Raw genomic sequence first — 14,242 nt, 5'->3', positions numbered from 1 at the left:
GAAAAAAGAAAGAGCTATTCTACCTGAGCTCTGATAAGCAGAAGTACAGTTGGTGATCTTGAAGGATTCCTTCACAGAGAAAATGTCTAATGTTGCCTTTCTGTCCAGTGTCCTAGACTGTACTGATCAGAAGGCAAAACAATCAGGGGAGGTAGTGATAGGGAAAGGTAATACAAATTACTTACCAAGCAATTTCCACTGCTGGGTTTTCTCTTTGAATTCAACAAATGGAGAGAAACTAGAAGGAACAGCTGTAAGAAATGGACATGAGGCTCATGAGTAAGGCACAGTCTGCATCCTGAGCTAGCTTCTGACTTCTGGAGTGCATCAGGACAGCGATATCCAGGATAAGATAATGCAAAGGACAATAAACCAAATGAGTACCCCGGGGGAAAAACAGTGACACTTCACAAAAAGGGACCTTACCTCGACTTTCTCCAGCAAGATACTGCAAAGCTGGTAACACCAACTCAGCCCAGTTGGGGGCTGCAGAGAACCAGCTGTTGAGAGAGCTGGCTGGAGATGATTGCCAGTCCAAAACGCGTTCCTCCAGCTGAGGGGAAGAAAAAGCAGAACCAAGCTACCACAAATTCTAAGGATGTGCCATGGCAAGCTAAGGATTTCGGTGTAAGTATGTTCAAGCCCCAAGGCAAGAGAGCATGTAACTTTGGGCAGAATCTGACAGTTTGCTTCTCATGCTAGAGATCATCAAAGAACTAGCTCGACAATCTCAAAATTTTTTTATATATACCTATTTTTTCCAAGACTCTTACCATAGGAAGGCTAGCCTGATTCTCCAGCAGTAAGATCTCTAACAGAAGAGAGAAAAAGCTAGAAGATATCTCATTGATTCCAAGGCAAGGCTTGAGGTCTTCAAGGGGCCTAAAGGAAGAAAAACAAAAGAACACCATCAGAACATTTAGATTCATTCAGGTGCCTGAGCTTCCCAGAAGTCCTAAAAATTCAAGAAAGGAGTACATGACAGATTTTCCCAGCAGGATTCCTGGGACTCAGGGAACACAGGTTTAGTACACTAACAACTAGCTCACCAAGTCCAAAAGGACTGGGTAAAGCCCGCAGCTAAACCTTCCACTTCATTGAGCAGCATGCAGCCCACTTACTCTTCCTTAATAGAAGGTATTGCTAATGGAGATGGGGCTTGAGAAAGAGGTGGGACCCCTTCAGTGCTACTCAGGGGCTCAGCCAGATCCTCTGCCTCTGATTTAATTAGCTTAATTTTCTTCTTCTTCTTTTCTTCTTTTTCCTTCACCTTTTTTTTAAGGACTGCCAGGTCATATAAGGCTGGGGAGGAAAAAAAAAATAAGACACAGACCGTCATTCTCTACATCAGAAGTAAGGGGTATTATCTGCATATTCTCTTCTCAAGGCACATCAAAAGACAGAAAAGTCTTAGGACACTTTTTTTTCCTAAACTAAACTCAGTGAGTGATTTACATCTTAATTTTTAATGTCTAATGATCTGTTGTTTTGGTTTTACATTCACAAGAGCAAGCATAAAAGTGCTTAGCACAAAGGAAACTATTGTTCTATTTATTTTTGTCACATATAGAAAGACTCATACAATTTAACAGCAGTCAGGTAAAGGCTACCAGGGGAGATTCCAGTCTTTTACCTGCTAGAGAACCCTTCCTGCCAGCATTTACTCTAGTCATGATGTCATTGAGAGTCAGGTCCCCTGTCAAAAGGTCCGGGTGATCCTAGATGTGATATAGAGATTTGGTTACAGAAGACCGAAAAAGGACCAAAATTTGAAGATTACCTAACAGATTTACTTAACAGAGTAAGCTGTCAGGTACATCTGAAAAAAAAAATTATGTTGAGTTAAAATACACAGTGATAAAACTATTGTTCTTTTTAAGCTGGGCACTTGTGGCTCACACCTGTAAACCTACTCAGAAGTTGAAATGTTCAAAGCCAGAATGGACTGGCAATCTCTGTGAGACTCATAAACCAACCACAAGAAAACCAGAAGTGGTGCTGTGACTCACAGTGGGAGAATGCTAACCTTGAGTGAAAGAGCTCAGGGACGGTGCCCAGGCTCTAAGTTCAAGCCTGATGACGAGCCCCCACCACCTACAAACAACAACAACAACAAAGACTATTTCTCTTCTTACTGTGCATAAGAAAACTCATGTATGGTATTTATAGTTCATAAAGTTCCTTTGTATTCCTTATCTCATGTACTCTTCAATCTTACAAAGTCTAAAAATAGGTTCTAAGAAGTTAAAAGGATCTGCTCAATATCACAGTAAGTGGACAAGAGAAAGAATTCAGTTCTACAGAGGACTTTTTCCATTTTTTCTGCTTCAATAGCTGAGTACTGACCTTCTACTGGAACTGAATAATGGAGTCAGTAAAAAGTGGGAAAAGAATAAAGTCAGATACATGATTCTAGCATGATTCTACTAGTGGTAAGTTCAAGGACAGTTGATTAACCTCCTAAGCACAAGCAACATGAAGATAACATTCATACATATTGTTACCATTAAAACCTAAGCAAGATCCAGGAGCATAGGACAGTTGTGGAGTGTAGCCCTGGGCTCAATTCCTCAGTACCACATACACAGGGAAAGCCACAAGTGGCACTGTGGCTCAAGTGGCAGAGAGCTATCCTTGAGCAAAAAGTATTCAAATGTAGTGCCCAAGGCCCTGAGTTCAAGTCCCAGGACTGGGGAAAAAAATACCAAAGCAAGTAGTGTCTAGCATCCTTTAGAAGAATGAAGCCAAAGTACTTGTTCTGTCTCACATCTCTATGCTAACTAGACTCTGAGTGCTATTTTCCCTAGCAGTAACAGGAAACACAAATAAGGTAGTGACGACCAGTGTCTTACTCAGGATAGCCAAACCTGAGACTGAACAAACACTACACACAGCCACTCCCATCCCAATCTTACTGGTTGATGTTTCCGCTTCTCATGATGCTTCTTTAACATTATCTTCAGGTCACTGTCTCCCAGTTCTATTTTATCTGAGAGAAAAAGAACCAAACCATATGGGCTAGATCATTCAGTAGGACGATGCTCCATCTATATCATGGGATATTCAAATGTAACGGGTTTCTTCCTGCTGAGTGTATACTACTCAGACAGTCAAAGGACCAGCACTTCTACTTTTCTATATACTGGTCAGTAAGTGACCAGTTATTAAGCTGGTCTGAAAACATACTAAAACCTTAGCATTCTTTTTTGATTCCTAAATACTGACTCTTCTCTGATTTTCATAAGACAAATGGCTGGCTCTGGCTACCCATTGTGTCCTAGTACTGAATTCTCCCCTAATTTTGAGATTTCAAGATTCTGTTCTCTTTATCCCAAAATATCAAATCACCAGCTACTCAGACTAATTTCCAAAACAAAGGAAAAATGTGCGATGGAGGCCAGTCACTGGTGGCTCACACTAACAACACTCAGCATTCAGGAGGCTGAGGTCTGAGGATTGAGGATCCAAACCAGACCTGGAAAGTTGTGACTCCTTATCTCCATTAACTGCCAAAAAGCCCGAAGCAGAGCTATGACTCAAGTGGTAGAGAACTAGCCTTGAGATGAAGAGCTCAAGGGCAGCACCCAGGCCCAGAGTTCAAGCCCTACAACCGACGAAAATTTTAAAAATGTGGACTGTTATACCAAATGTCCCACTAATGGGGAGCACTGCTATTTCCTGGCAGGGAAGAATCTAGTCCCATTTCCCACTAGAGTTCTCACTTCTGTCCTGTAAGTTGTCAGAACAGGGTCGGAGTGAGCCCGGTTCTCACCTGCAGTTTTCATATCCGTAGTGGAAAGCGTGGGCACCACCCTCAGGGGCACCGCAGGACTAGGAGAACGCGCAGGAGAGCTTGGAAGCCATGAGCTGAGATCTTCAAAAGAAAATGTTTCTTGTAAATCCAACGTGGCTGTGGACTCCAATAGGGGAGATTGGGTAAGTGGCCATTTGGGTTCAACAGGGCTAAGCCAACAACATGGAGGTCAGGGTTCCACATTCCTTTCTGACCCTTCCCCAGACGAGCTGGAGCACACTTAGGTCATTTAAACGGCTCTTCCAGGAGAGAGACTTCAACAGTGATGGGGTCGCATTGCAGCAGGCCAACAGTCACTACTACTCTCCTGTAAGGGGAAAAGCAGTTCTCTCAAGTGGCACAATGGGACCAGAAGGCCTACTGTGGAGAGACCCTGCCCAGCAGGGATCCATCCAAAAGGCGTTCATCTAATTCAAGTGCCACACAAGCACAAGGGTAATAAGAGCAAGGAGCCATCCCATCTACCAGCATCTCAGCAACTCAGACAAGAGGCTAATAATGAATCCCACTCTCCACCCCCAAGACAAGAATTCCAAGGGCTGCTTTACTGGGGGGATGAGTAACTGCCACTAGCTCTGATACCCAGCCATCCCAAGTACCAAAAGACACTCACCCTCTTCATCAGAGGACAGGGCTGTGTCACCACATTCCTCCTTCACTTCCCTCAGGACCTTCAGGTAGCGCTGCTGTGTCCGCCACTCCCGCTCCTCAGGGCTGCGGGAGGGGGAGAGGCGCTTCTGCCTGAAGGGAAGGGCTGGGCCACTGCGACGGGCCATCTCCAGCAGATCCTAGGACGGAATCAGGTAGCCAGAGCACCCAGCATCACCAAATCTTGTTCTTTGTATACTTTGCCAACCTACATTTTATTCTCTTACATGTTAAATGCAATTCCTTGTCCCAAAGGAAAATACAGATAGGAATACATGCCAACAATAAGGGCCTATGCCATTTACAGACTGTATTCCTAATATAAACCGGAGAATGTGTGAATGCCAACATGAAATCACAAATGAAAAATTCTATGCCTGACCTCGAACTGGAATGCTGAACTGTCCCACTGAGATAGAATACTTAGACTAGACAGACAGCAAAGTAATCTACAATGAAGCTTAAAGAACAGCTTAAAGAAGCTGGACATCAGTGGCTCACATCTTTGCTACTCAGGAGGCTGAGATGTGGGGATCGGGATTCAAAGCCAATCAGGGAAAGAAAGTTCACGAGCTTTCTCAAGGCTAGTGCTCTACCACTTGAGCCACAAAATCACTTCTGGCTTTTTCTGTGTATGTGATACTGAGGAATCAAACCCAGGGCTTCGTGTATGCTAGGCAAGCATTCTACCACTGTCATTCTCCCAGCCCCTCCTTAGTGGTATCTTTTATATCTAAACCACTAAACATAAAATTTATGAAACCTTTCATCAGCGTCCACATTTTATTTATCCAGTTCCCAGCACTACTTACACTCCGGGAAGCAAGAATCTGCTTTAGCAGCCGATGGAAATACTGCTGTTGAGAGCTGAGGTATCGCTTGTACTGTGACTTGAAGCATAGCTGCCGATACTTGACTACCTCGGGGTTAAAGTGTCCATCTGAAATTTAAAAAAAAAAAAAAAAAAGCCCGGAAGTACAACTGACATGTCAGTCCACATAGATTTAGTGAGTTTTGGAAAAATAACTATTAAAAAAAAATCACATGATAAATTATAAAGGTCTCTAGGCATTCACACTGAGTGAGACCAAGCAGGATATTCTTTTTTTTTCTTTTCTTTTTTTTTTTTTTTCCAATTGTGGGGCTTGAACTCAGGGCCTAGGCACTGTCCTTGGGCTTTCTCAAAGCTAGCACTCTACCACTTCCCCTTTTTTCTGTGTATATCTTACCAAGGAACTGAACCCAGGGCTTTGAACATGATACACAGGCACTCTACCACTAGGCCACACTCCTGACCCCCAAAGGAGAATACATATTCTTAGGAAAGGATCATAAAGGCACAACAGCTATGTGCATTTGGTGTCACAGTAGGAAATACAGTTGGGCACAAGGATGTGCCTTAGTCCCAGCTATCAAAGGGACTGTGCAAGCTGAACTTTCAGCCAAGGAATTCAAAACCAGACCGAGCAACAAAAGAACACCCTGTCTCTTAAAAACAAAAAAGGGGCCGGGAGTTTGGCCTAGTGGTTGAGTGCTTGCCTAGCATGCATGAAGACCGGGGTTCGATTCCTCGGTACCACATACTTAGAAAAAGCCAGAAGTGGTGCTGAGGCTCAAGTGGTAGAGCTCTAGCCTTGAGAAAGTCCAAGGACAGTGCTCAGGCCCTGAGCTCAAGCCCAGGACTGGCAAAAAAAAAAAAGGCAGGGGATATAGTGGTGCAGGCACAATGCCTTGTTTGAGTCTCAGCCCTACATAAAAGAAGGAATCAGCCGGGAGCGCAGTGGGCATGCAGTGGCTCACAGTGGCTCGTGCATGTAATCCTAGCTACTCAGGAGGCTGAGACCTGAGGATCAAGGTTCAAAGCCAGCCCGGGCACAAAAGGACCAGACTCATGGAGACTCTTATCTCCAATTAGCCTCTAAAAAACAGGAAGTGGGGCTTGGCTCAAGGATAGGGTGGTAGCCTTGAGCTGAAGAGCTTAGGGACAGCACCCCAGGCAGAAATCAAGCCCATGACCCACAAGAAGAGAAAAAAAAAAAAAAGGAGGAATCAATGTGGGGTTTTTTTTTTGGTTGTTGGTGCTGTTTTTGCTTTTTGTTGTTTGTTCTTTTTTCTGTCTTTTGCAGGGACTAAAAGGGATGTGGTAAAGAAATGGAGGGAAGGAGGAAGAACAATGCAGGCATAGGTACTCAGAATATACTATATAGAAAATGAACTATGTGCAACTTGTGAGACAGGAGAGGAAAACTGGGGAAAAGCACAGGAAGTGGTGACATTGTCCAAAAAGAAATGTACTCATTACCTGACTTGTTAACTGTGACCCCTATGGACATCACCTTTATAATATCAATTTTAATTTTTTTTTTTGCCAGTCCTGAGGCTTGAACTCAAGGCCTGGACACTTTTGTTCAAGGCTAGTGCGCTGCCACTTGAACCACAGCATCACTTCCGGCTTTTTCTGTGTGTGTGGTAGCAAGGAATGCTAGGTGAGCACTCTAATGTCTATCATTCTAGTTACTAAGGAGGCTGAGATCTAAGGATCCTAGTTTGAAGCCAGCCTCAGCAGAAAAGTGTATGAGACTCTTATTCTAATTAATCATTAAAAAAAAAAAAGCCAGAAGTGGAGCTGTGTCTCAAGTGGTAGAGTGCTAGCCTTACAGACATAGACACACACATAGACACACACACACACACACTAATTTTAAGGTTCTTAAAATGATGACAAGGAAGAAATGACAAGCCTTATCTCTCCAGTCTTTAGTAACAACCAGAATGTCCAATTCAACACAACTCAAGATGTATAGCACTTTCAGGCTGTCCTATCAAAGCAAAGGCATCCCAAAAAGGAAAGAAGAAACAGCAACTATTTCTCTATATAACTGAGAGAGGAAACTGACTTAGAATTGGCAACCTCTAACTAACAGTGGTTACAACCTCTCAATAATAATTGGTTCAGGCAAGGATGACCAGTAGTAGCAAACACCACTGAGTAAAACAAAACTGGCTTTAGAGAAATAGGACTATCACTTGATCCCAAAGTATCATTTGACAAATTGCTTTGCAACTATAAAGGAAAAGACATGTCCTTATAATCAACAGGTCTGACAAATACCTCTTCTTTTTGTTGGTCGTTAGGGCTTGAACTTAGAGCCTGGGTGCTGTCCCAGAGATCTCTTTTTCCTCAAGGCTCGTGCTTTACCACTTTGAGCCACATAGTTCCATTTCTACTTGTTAAGTAGTTGACTGGAGTTAAGACTCTCATGAGGACTTTTCTGCCTGGGCTGGCTTTAAACCATGATCCCCAGATCTCAGCCTCCTTCATAGCTAGGAGTACAGGCATGAGCCAGTGCCTTAGCCAAATTATCGTATACGCATTGCCAATGATAGAAAACTGGCACTACTTCTGGAGATGACACAATGAAATAGTATTTCCTATATAGTATTCTAAACAAGAAAACTTGACAAAATCAAATTATAAAACAACCAAGATTATATATTTGCAGAAATTAGAACATCATTATTCAATTCTAGTGTCTAGTGCTCATTTGAGCTGGGCACCAGCAGCTCATACCTGTAATCCTAGCTCCTTAGGAGGCTGAGATATAAAATTTATAACAACAGCAGTGCCCAACCTCTCAGCTAGAATGAGAAGCCTCAGATAGGTAGTACCTGGGTTGGAAACAAGACACTTTTCTAAGACATAACCAGTACAAAAGCAGGCTACAAGCAATGCCTAGCTGTGGAGTGCTAGCCTAGCAAGGCCTTGAGTTCAAATCCCAATAGCATAAAAAAGTACCCAATAAAATGAAGGCATTACTCTTGTAAGTGTGAAAGTATCCCCATTTTCCAATCTAATAAAATCAACACTGAGCTATGAACCTCGGAAAAGCTTCTGGGCGATGTGCAGAGGATTTCCAAAGCGGAAGTTCTCCCCACTGAACAGGGAGAGGATGAGCCCGTTTTGCTGCTCCGCACTGTCCATAGGAAAACGAGGCAGGAACTGCCGGAGGTGTGCACGCTGAGAATCACTCAGGACTTCCTGCCATGTGGAGAGGCTGACCACATCAAAGAATATCTCGGGCTAGAATTCAGGCAAAACAAAACAATAACAGACAAAGTTTGTGAGGGTGTATGTAGTAAAAGGTATATAACACAGACTCTAGCATTTTGTCATTTCTAAATTTTCAGTTCAGTGGTTTCCAGTTCATTCACATTTGTTGTTATGCAAGAAAACAAAATTCTACTGACATCTACTCAACTCTCAAAAACTAAGAAATTAAAAATAACATATAAGCCACAATATTATACATAACAGCAAGTAATTCCAGAGGAAAAGGATCTCAACGGACAGAAACCCACGCAGAAGCCATCTGTGCCCCACAAGAGTAACGGTGAACACCTGAATCCAGGTTAAACTCCAGTGAGGACAAAGTTAACATGGAGAGGAGTCTAAGAGCTAAAGTCACTTGCTAAAACTGAGAATCAACAAGATAGAGGCCATTTTCATCTCATTACCAGATGCATCTGCCAGGTACTAAGCTAGACTAGCACAGATACCACCTGAAAGGTTAACAATTAAATATACAATTAAAGTCCAGTTTTTAAGATGTGCTGATGAATATACAAACAATACAGCATAGAAAAAAAGGCCCACTAGAATAAGACATAAGGATAATAGGATGTAAAGAAAGGGGGGAAAAGGCTAACAGAGAAATTAAAAATTCACGGTCAAAGCCATAAAAACAAATTAATATAAAAGGTCAAAATGTTTTAGAGAAGGCAATAATTATTAAAAATATTGATAATTACAAAGCAGAAAATAGGTACCCTGATGTTTGTCACAGTGATTAGGTTATGAATAACTCTCAAACAGCTGACTTATACTTTTCATTCTTTGAGATCTAATGTGAAAAATAGGGTAGGGGCAGGGAGATAAGGAGCAAACCACTAGGCACTAATATAAATATTTTATAAATATTAGCACGAAGCAATTAATAGCATGCCAAATATGTATATCACATTAGTACAATTGGCAGGCATTAAAATTAGTGAACAATTAAAAAAAAAAAAAAAGACAGGAAGCCCAGTTACCTGTGGCTTACAGCTGTTACTCCTAGCTACTCAGGAGGCTGAGATCTGAGGATTATGGTTCAAAGCCAGCCAGGGCATGAAAGTCTATGAGACTCTTATGTCCAAATAATCACCAGAAAACCAGAAGTGGTCTTGTGGCTCAAATGGTAGAGTGTCTCTAAAGACCTAGAGACTCTTATCTCCAATTAACCACTAGAAAACCAGAAGTGGTGCTGTGGCTCAATGGGTAGGGTAGTAGCCTTGAGTTGAAGAGCTCAGAGTCAATGACCAGGCCCAGAATCCAAGCACCACGACCAAAAAAAATTATATTATATATTATATATGATATAATATATATATCATATATATACCATATATATAATATATATATCATATATATGGTATATATATGATATATATATCAGCATATATTCTTTCTTCCTTAGTCATTTTATACTTAGAAGATAAGAGATCACTCCATCTACAATGCAGAAAGACAGAAAGCAGGCCTGAAAACTCTAGTAGGAAAGCTTGAGAACAGGTGCTATTAGAAGTTGGGAAATGCTTACAACGAAGTAACTACTTACATCCTCCAAAAGGTCCTCTGGTAGGCTAACCCGGGTGCCTCCCAGCAGACAGTCCTCCATAATGCGGCTGCCGTGGCCATCTCCACACGGACCAAGTTCCAGGGGATCCGTCAGCATATGATCTAAAGAATCCATTGTTCTCCAAGGTACCCTTGACAAAAACATGAATCTTGAGGCAGAAATACAGAAATGCTAACACTCTTCTGGAAAATATTCCTTCTCAAATTGACTTTCATATCTTATCCTTCTACCCCAACTAAAAACAGCTCTTCTCCATCCCTCCACGGGAATTTTCTAGAAGAGCTGTTTTCTTAAGATGCTTCTACACAAGCTCCTACATTCATAAGTTTCTTGTACTTCCACTTAGGGACATAAAATGACACTTAGAATATAAATTATAAAGAGATCACAGTCATAATTAAGAGTTCCCAAGTGAGCCAGGCAATGGTGGCTCATGCCAAAATCATAGCTTCGAAGGAGGCTGAGCTCTGAGAATCACCGTTCAAAGCTAGCCCAGGCAGGGAAGTCCAGGAGACTCTTATCTCCAATTAACCACCAGAAAACCAGAAGTGGATCTGTGGCTCAAAGTGATAGGGCAACACACTGGCCCCGAGTTCACAAGCCCCAAGAGTGATTTAAAAACAAAAAAAAAAAGAAAAGAAAACAAAGTTAGGTGGGGTTTCATGACCATAATCCTGCCTACTCAAAGCCAGCCTGAGTAAGAAAATCCGTAAGATTCTTACCTCCAATTAACCAATAGAAAACTGGCAGAGGAACTATGGCCCAAACTGTTAGAGCACCAGCCTTAAGCAAAAACGTTCAGAGAACCATACGCTGGTGGCTCACACCTGTAAACTACTCAGGAGGATGAGATATGAGGAAAAGTCAGAGAGACTCTTATCTCCAATTAACCACCAAAAAGACTGGAAAAGTGGTGCTATGGCTCAAGTGGTAGAGCTGAAGAGCTCAGGGACAGAGCCCAGGCCCAGATTCAAGTCCCACAACTGACAAAAAGAGTTCTTCAGGTCAATAATCACTCCACGATAGCATAATTTAATAATTTTTGGCAGTTAGTTCTTCATTGTTATAGAAACACACTGAAAACCCATGTATACTAATAAGCCTCAGATAGTAACAGCAACAACTACTTGATTTTTGTTGTTGTTTGTAGTTGTGGGGCTTGAACTCTGGGCCTGGGCTATATCCCTGAGATCTTGAGCTCAAGGCTAGTGCTCTACCACTTGAGCCACAGTGAAACTTGCCCAACTATTTTGAAATGGACCTAGTAAAACATCCATGTATCTCATATAATTACTGCAACACGGATATTTACACTTATTCTACGATATAAAATTAAAGAATAACAAGGTGCAAGTAGCTCACACCTATAATTCTAATTATATTCTAATTTCAAGAGGCTGAAATCTGGAGAATCTCAGTTCAAAGCTACCCTAGGCAGAAAAGTCTGCAACTCTTACCTCCAATTAACCAGCAAAAAATTGGAACTGAAGATGTAGTTCAAGTGGTAGAGTGCCAGCCATGAGCAGAAAAAAACTGACAGGTGGAGGCCCTGAGTTCAAGCACAGTACTGCACACACACAAAAATAAAAAGAATGAATGAGTAAATAAATAAATAAAACAAATGAAAATAGGTAATTAACTTTTCCTCCAGAGGTCATAATTCTACCTACCTGCAAATCCATGTTCTTTTTTCATAGGTTGAGTAGGAACTTAGGGCCTCATGCATGCTAAGCAAATTCTCTATCACTTGAACCACCAGCCCTTTTTACTTTAGCTTTTTTTTTTGCCACTCCTGGGGCTTGAACTCAGGGCCTGAGCACTATCCTTGGGCTTTTCTCAAGGCTCTATCACTTGAGCCATAGTACCACTTCTGATTTTTTTCTGTATATGTGGTATTGAAGAATCAAACCCGGGTCTTTGTGCATGCTAGGCAAGCACTCTACCACTAGGCCAAACTCCCAGCCCAAGATACAAACGTTTTGCGTGAGGTCAGCCTTGAACTGTGATCCTACCTCTGCCTCTCAAATATCTAGGATGAAGGTTGTGTGTCACTAGAGCTGGTTTAGAGACCTCAAATGGAGATCCTGTCTCTAAGTCCCAGGTAGCTAAGATTGCAGACATAAACCACCACACTCGGCCCAAATCCAAGCTCTTAACAGTCCACAATACTTTTGCAGAAACACTCAGTTTAAATCTTGAAAGCATTATTAGTCCACATACAATCCTGATGTTGTAAGTACCTGATGACAACCAGTAAAGGTAGTAGTCTACTTGAACAGTTTTTGATTTGAGGTCAGTCCTTGGGGCTTGAACTCAATGCCTGGGCACTGTCCCTGAATGTTACTGCTCAAAACTAGAGCTCTATCACAGTTCTACTTCCAGCTTTTTTCCCCCTATGTATGTGGTAACGAGGAATCAAACCCCGGTCTTTGTACATGATAGTAGGCAAGAACTCTACCACTAGGCCAAACTCCTGGCCCCCCAGCTTTTTTTAATTGGAGATAGAATCTGACAGATTTTCCTGCCCTGGCTGCTTTGAACCTCTATCCTCATATCTCAGTCCCAAGCAGCTAGGATTTGAGGTGTGGGAGATAGAATCTGACAGATTTTCCTGCCCTGGCTGCTTTGAACCTCTATCCTCATATCTCAGTTCCAAGCAGCTAGGATTTGAGGTGTGAGCCACCAGTGTTTGGCGTGAATTAGCTGATCTTTACAACCATGAATTAACACTTTTTTTCTCCTCCTATAATAACTGCTGGCCACCTTTAGAAAATACTAGCCAGGTACAGTGGCTCACATCTGTAATCCCAGCTACTCAGAAGGCTGAGATCTGAGGATCAAGATTCAAAGCCAGCCAGGTTACAAAAGGACCTGAGAGTCTTATCTCCAATTAACCTCTAGAAAATGGGAAGTGAGGCTTGGCTCAAGGGTAGGGCGTAGCCTTGATCTGAAGAGCTCTGTGCCCAGGCTGAGTTCAAGTCCCATGATCCCCCACCTCTACACACACACACACACACACACACACAAAGAAAAGAAAAAGAAAATAACACACTAATATGTTTTCAGAGAATATCTCACAAAGCTGATGGCTACAGTCAAGAGAAGTTGAAGCCACAGGACTGTCAATAATTCCAACAGGAACTGGATCCTCTGTAAACTTTACTGAATCATTCTAGCTCCTGCTCCCCCAAAAGAACAAATATAGTATACTAAAATGAAAAGGAAAAAAATAAGCCTTGGTCCAAATTCAAAACTTCCAGTGTAAGTCAGCTAGCAATTCTGTGACCTTCTGAAAAATCTTACCTCAACAGATATCAATTCCTTACCTGTAAGCCACAGAGGAGTTGGCCCAGGACCTATTATTATTTCCAATCCTGGAATCTCGCAATATTTTCCAACAAAGTGACAGTTTGTATTACTTAATGTAGGGATGTCTCATTTCCAAAATTCTCAAATGATAATGAGCAAACCCTGAAGTGTCTTTCCCCTTAAAGTTCTCTTGAACAGATTTCTGATCTATGTAAAGATACGGCAGAGATTCGTATTAGATCAAGGAAGCTGAATGATTCCCAGATAACTGTGTCCTATCAGCCTTCTGCACAAGTTTGTTGTTGCTTTTTTCCTAAGGCAGAAGCAACTGGTTAGCATAAAATCCCCATAACAGAATCAATACTAAACAGAACAGTAACTAACGCTGTCAAGCACTTACATATACAATTCTCTTGTAAATTTCTCCAGTTACAGCAGATATTTAGCTGACTGTAATATATCCCTATGACGACCTCTGCCCTGCCAACTTTTTAAAATTTTACTTTATTGTTGTTTTAGCGGGGCTGATACAGCAGGGTTACATACATCAGGTAATAAGTACATTTTTTTTCTCAGTGTCAACTGTTCCCTCCTCTCACATTTCCTCCCTCCCATGCCCACCCACGAGTTGCATAGTTGACTTTCACCAATGTCCAGTGACCTGCCAACTATTCTACAACGGATCTCAAATGAACGAAAAGCAAGCAGCTACCTGAGAGCTGGAACCCCGGAAGCCATAGGTGTGAGTCTTGGGTGTCCTGGGCTCCTTTAGGGGATCAGGAAGGCCTCTCCC

At 42.0% G+C, this 14,242-nt stretch overlaps 1 protein-coding gene across 1 annotated transcript in view; it reads right to left on the bottom strand.

Annotated features, from left to right (window-relative positions):
* The window catches only part of Nfrkb (nuclear factor related to kappaB binding protein), a 35,271-nt gene extending 21,029 nt beyond the window's left edge, over nt 1-14,242 (bottom strand). Inside the window, exons 1-14 of the mRNA XM_090319749.1 lie at nt 14,162-14,242; nt 13,467-13,656; nt 11,598-11,707; nt 10,120-10,288; nt 8,342-8,543; nt 5,275-5,402; nt 4,428-4,602; nt 3,773-3,910; nt 2,916-2,989; nt 1,634-1,718; nt 1,122-1,302; nt 774-882; nt 427-553; nt 186-251 (exon numbers count right to left, since the gene is read on the bottom strand). Of these exons, the coding sequence (XP_090175875.1) occupies nt 186-251; nt 427-553; nt 774-882; nt 1,122-1,302; nt 1,634-1,718; nt 2,916-2,989; nt 3,773-3,910; nt 4,428-4,602; nt 5,275-5,402; nt 8,342-8,543; nt 10,120-10,284 (1,450 nt within the window). The 5' untranslated portion in view covers nt 10,285-10,288; nt 11,598-11,707; nt 13,467-13,656; nt 14,162-14,242. The remainder of the gene's footprint in view (nt 1-185; nt 252-426; nt 554-773; nt 883-1,121; nt 1,303-1,633; nt 1,719-2,915; nt 2,990-3,772; nt 3,911-4,427; nt 4,603-5,274; nt 5,403-8,341; nt 8,544-10,119; nt 10,289-11,597; nt 11,708-13,466; nt 13,657-14,161) is intronic.

This window comes from Megascapheus bottae, chromosome 27 (genome assembly GCF_031878675.1).
Source record: "Megascapheus bottae isolate mThoBot1 chromosome 27, mThoBot2.hap1, whole genome shotgun sequence".
In the NCBI taxonomy this organism is placed as follows: domain Eukaryota; kingdom Metazoa; phylum Chordata; class Mammalia; order Rodentia; family Geomyidae; genus Megascapheus; species Megascapheus bottae.
Note: the sequence above shows the minus strand (reverse complement) of the source record. Positions and strands in the feature narration are given on the sequence as shown.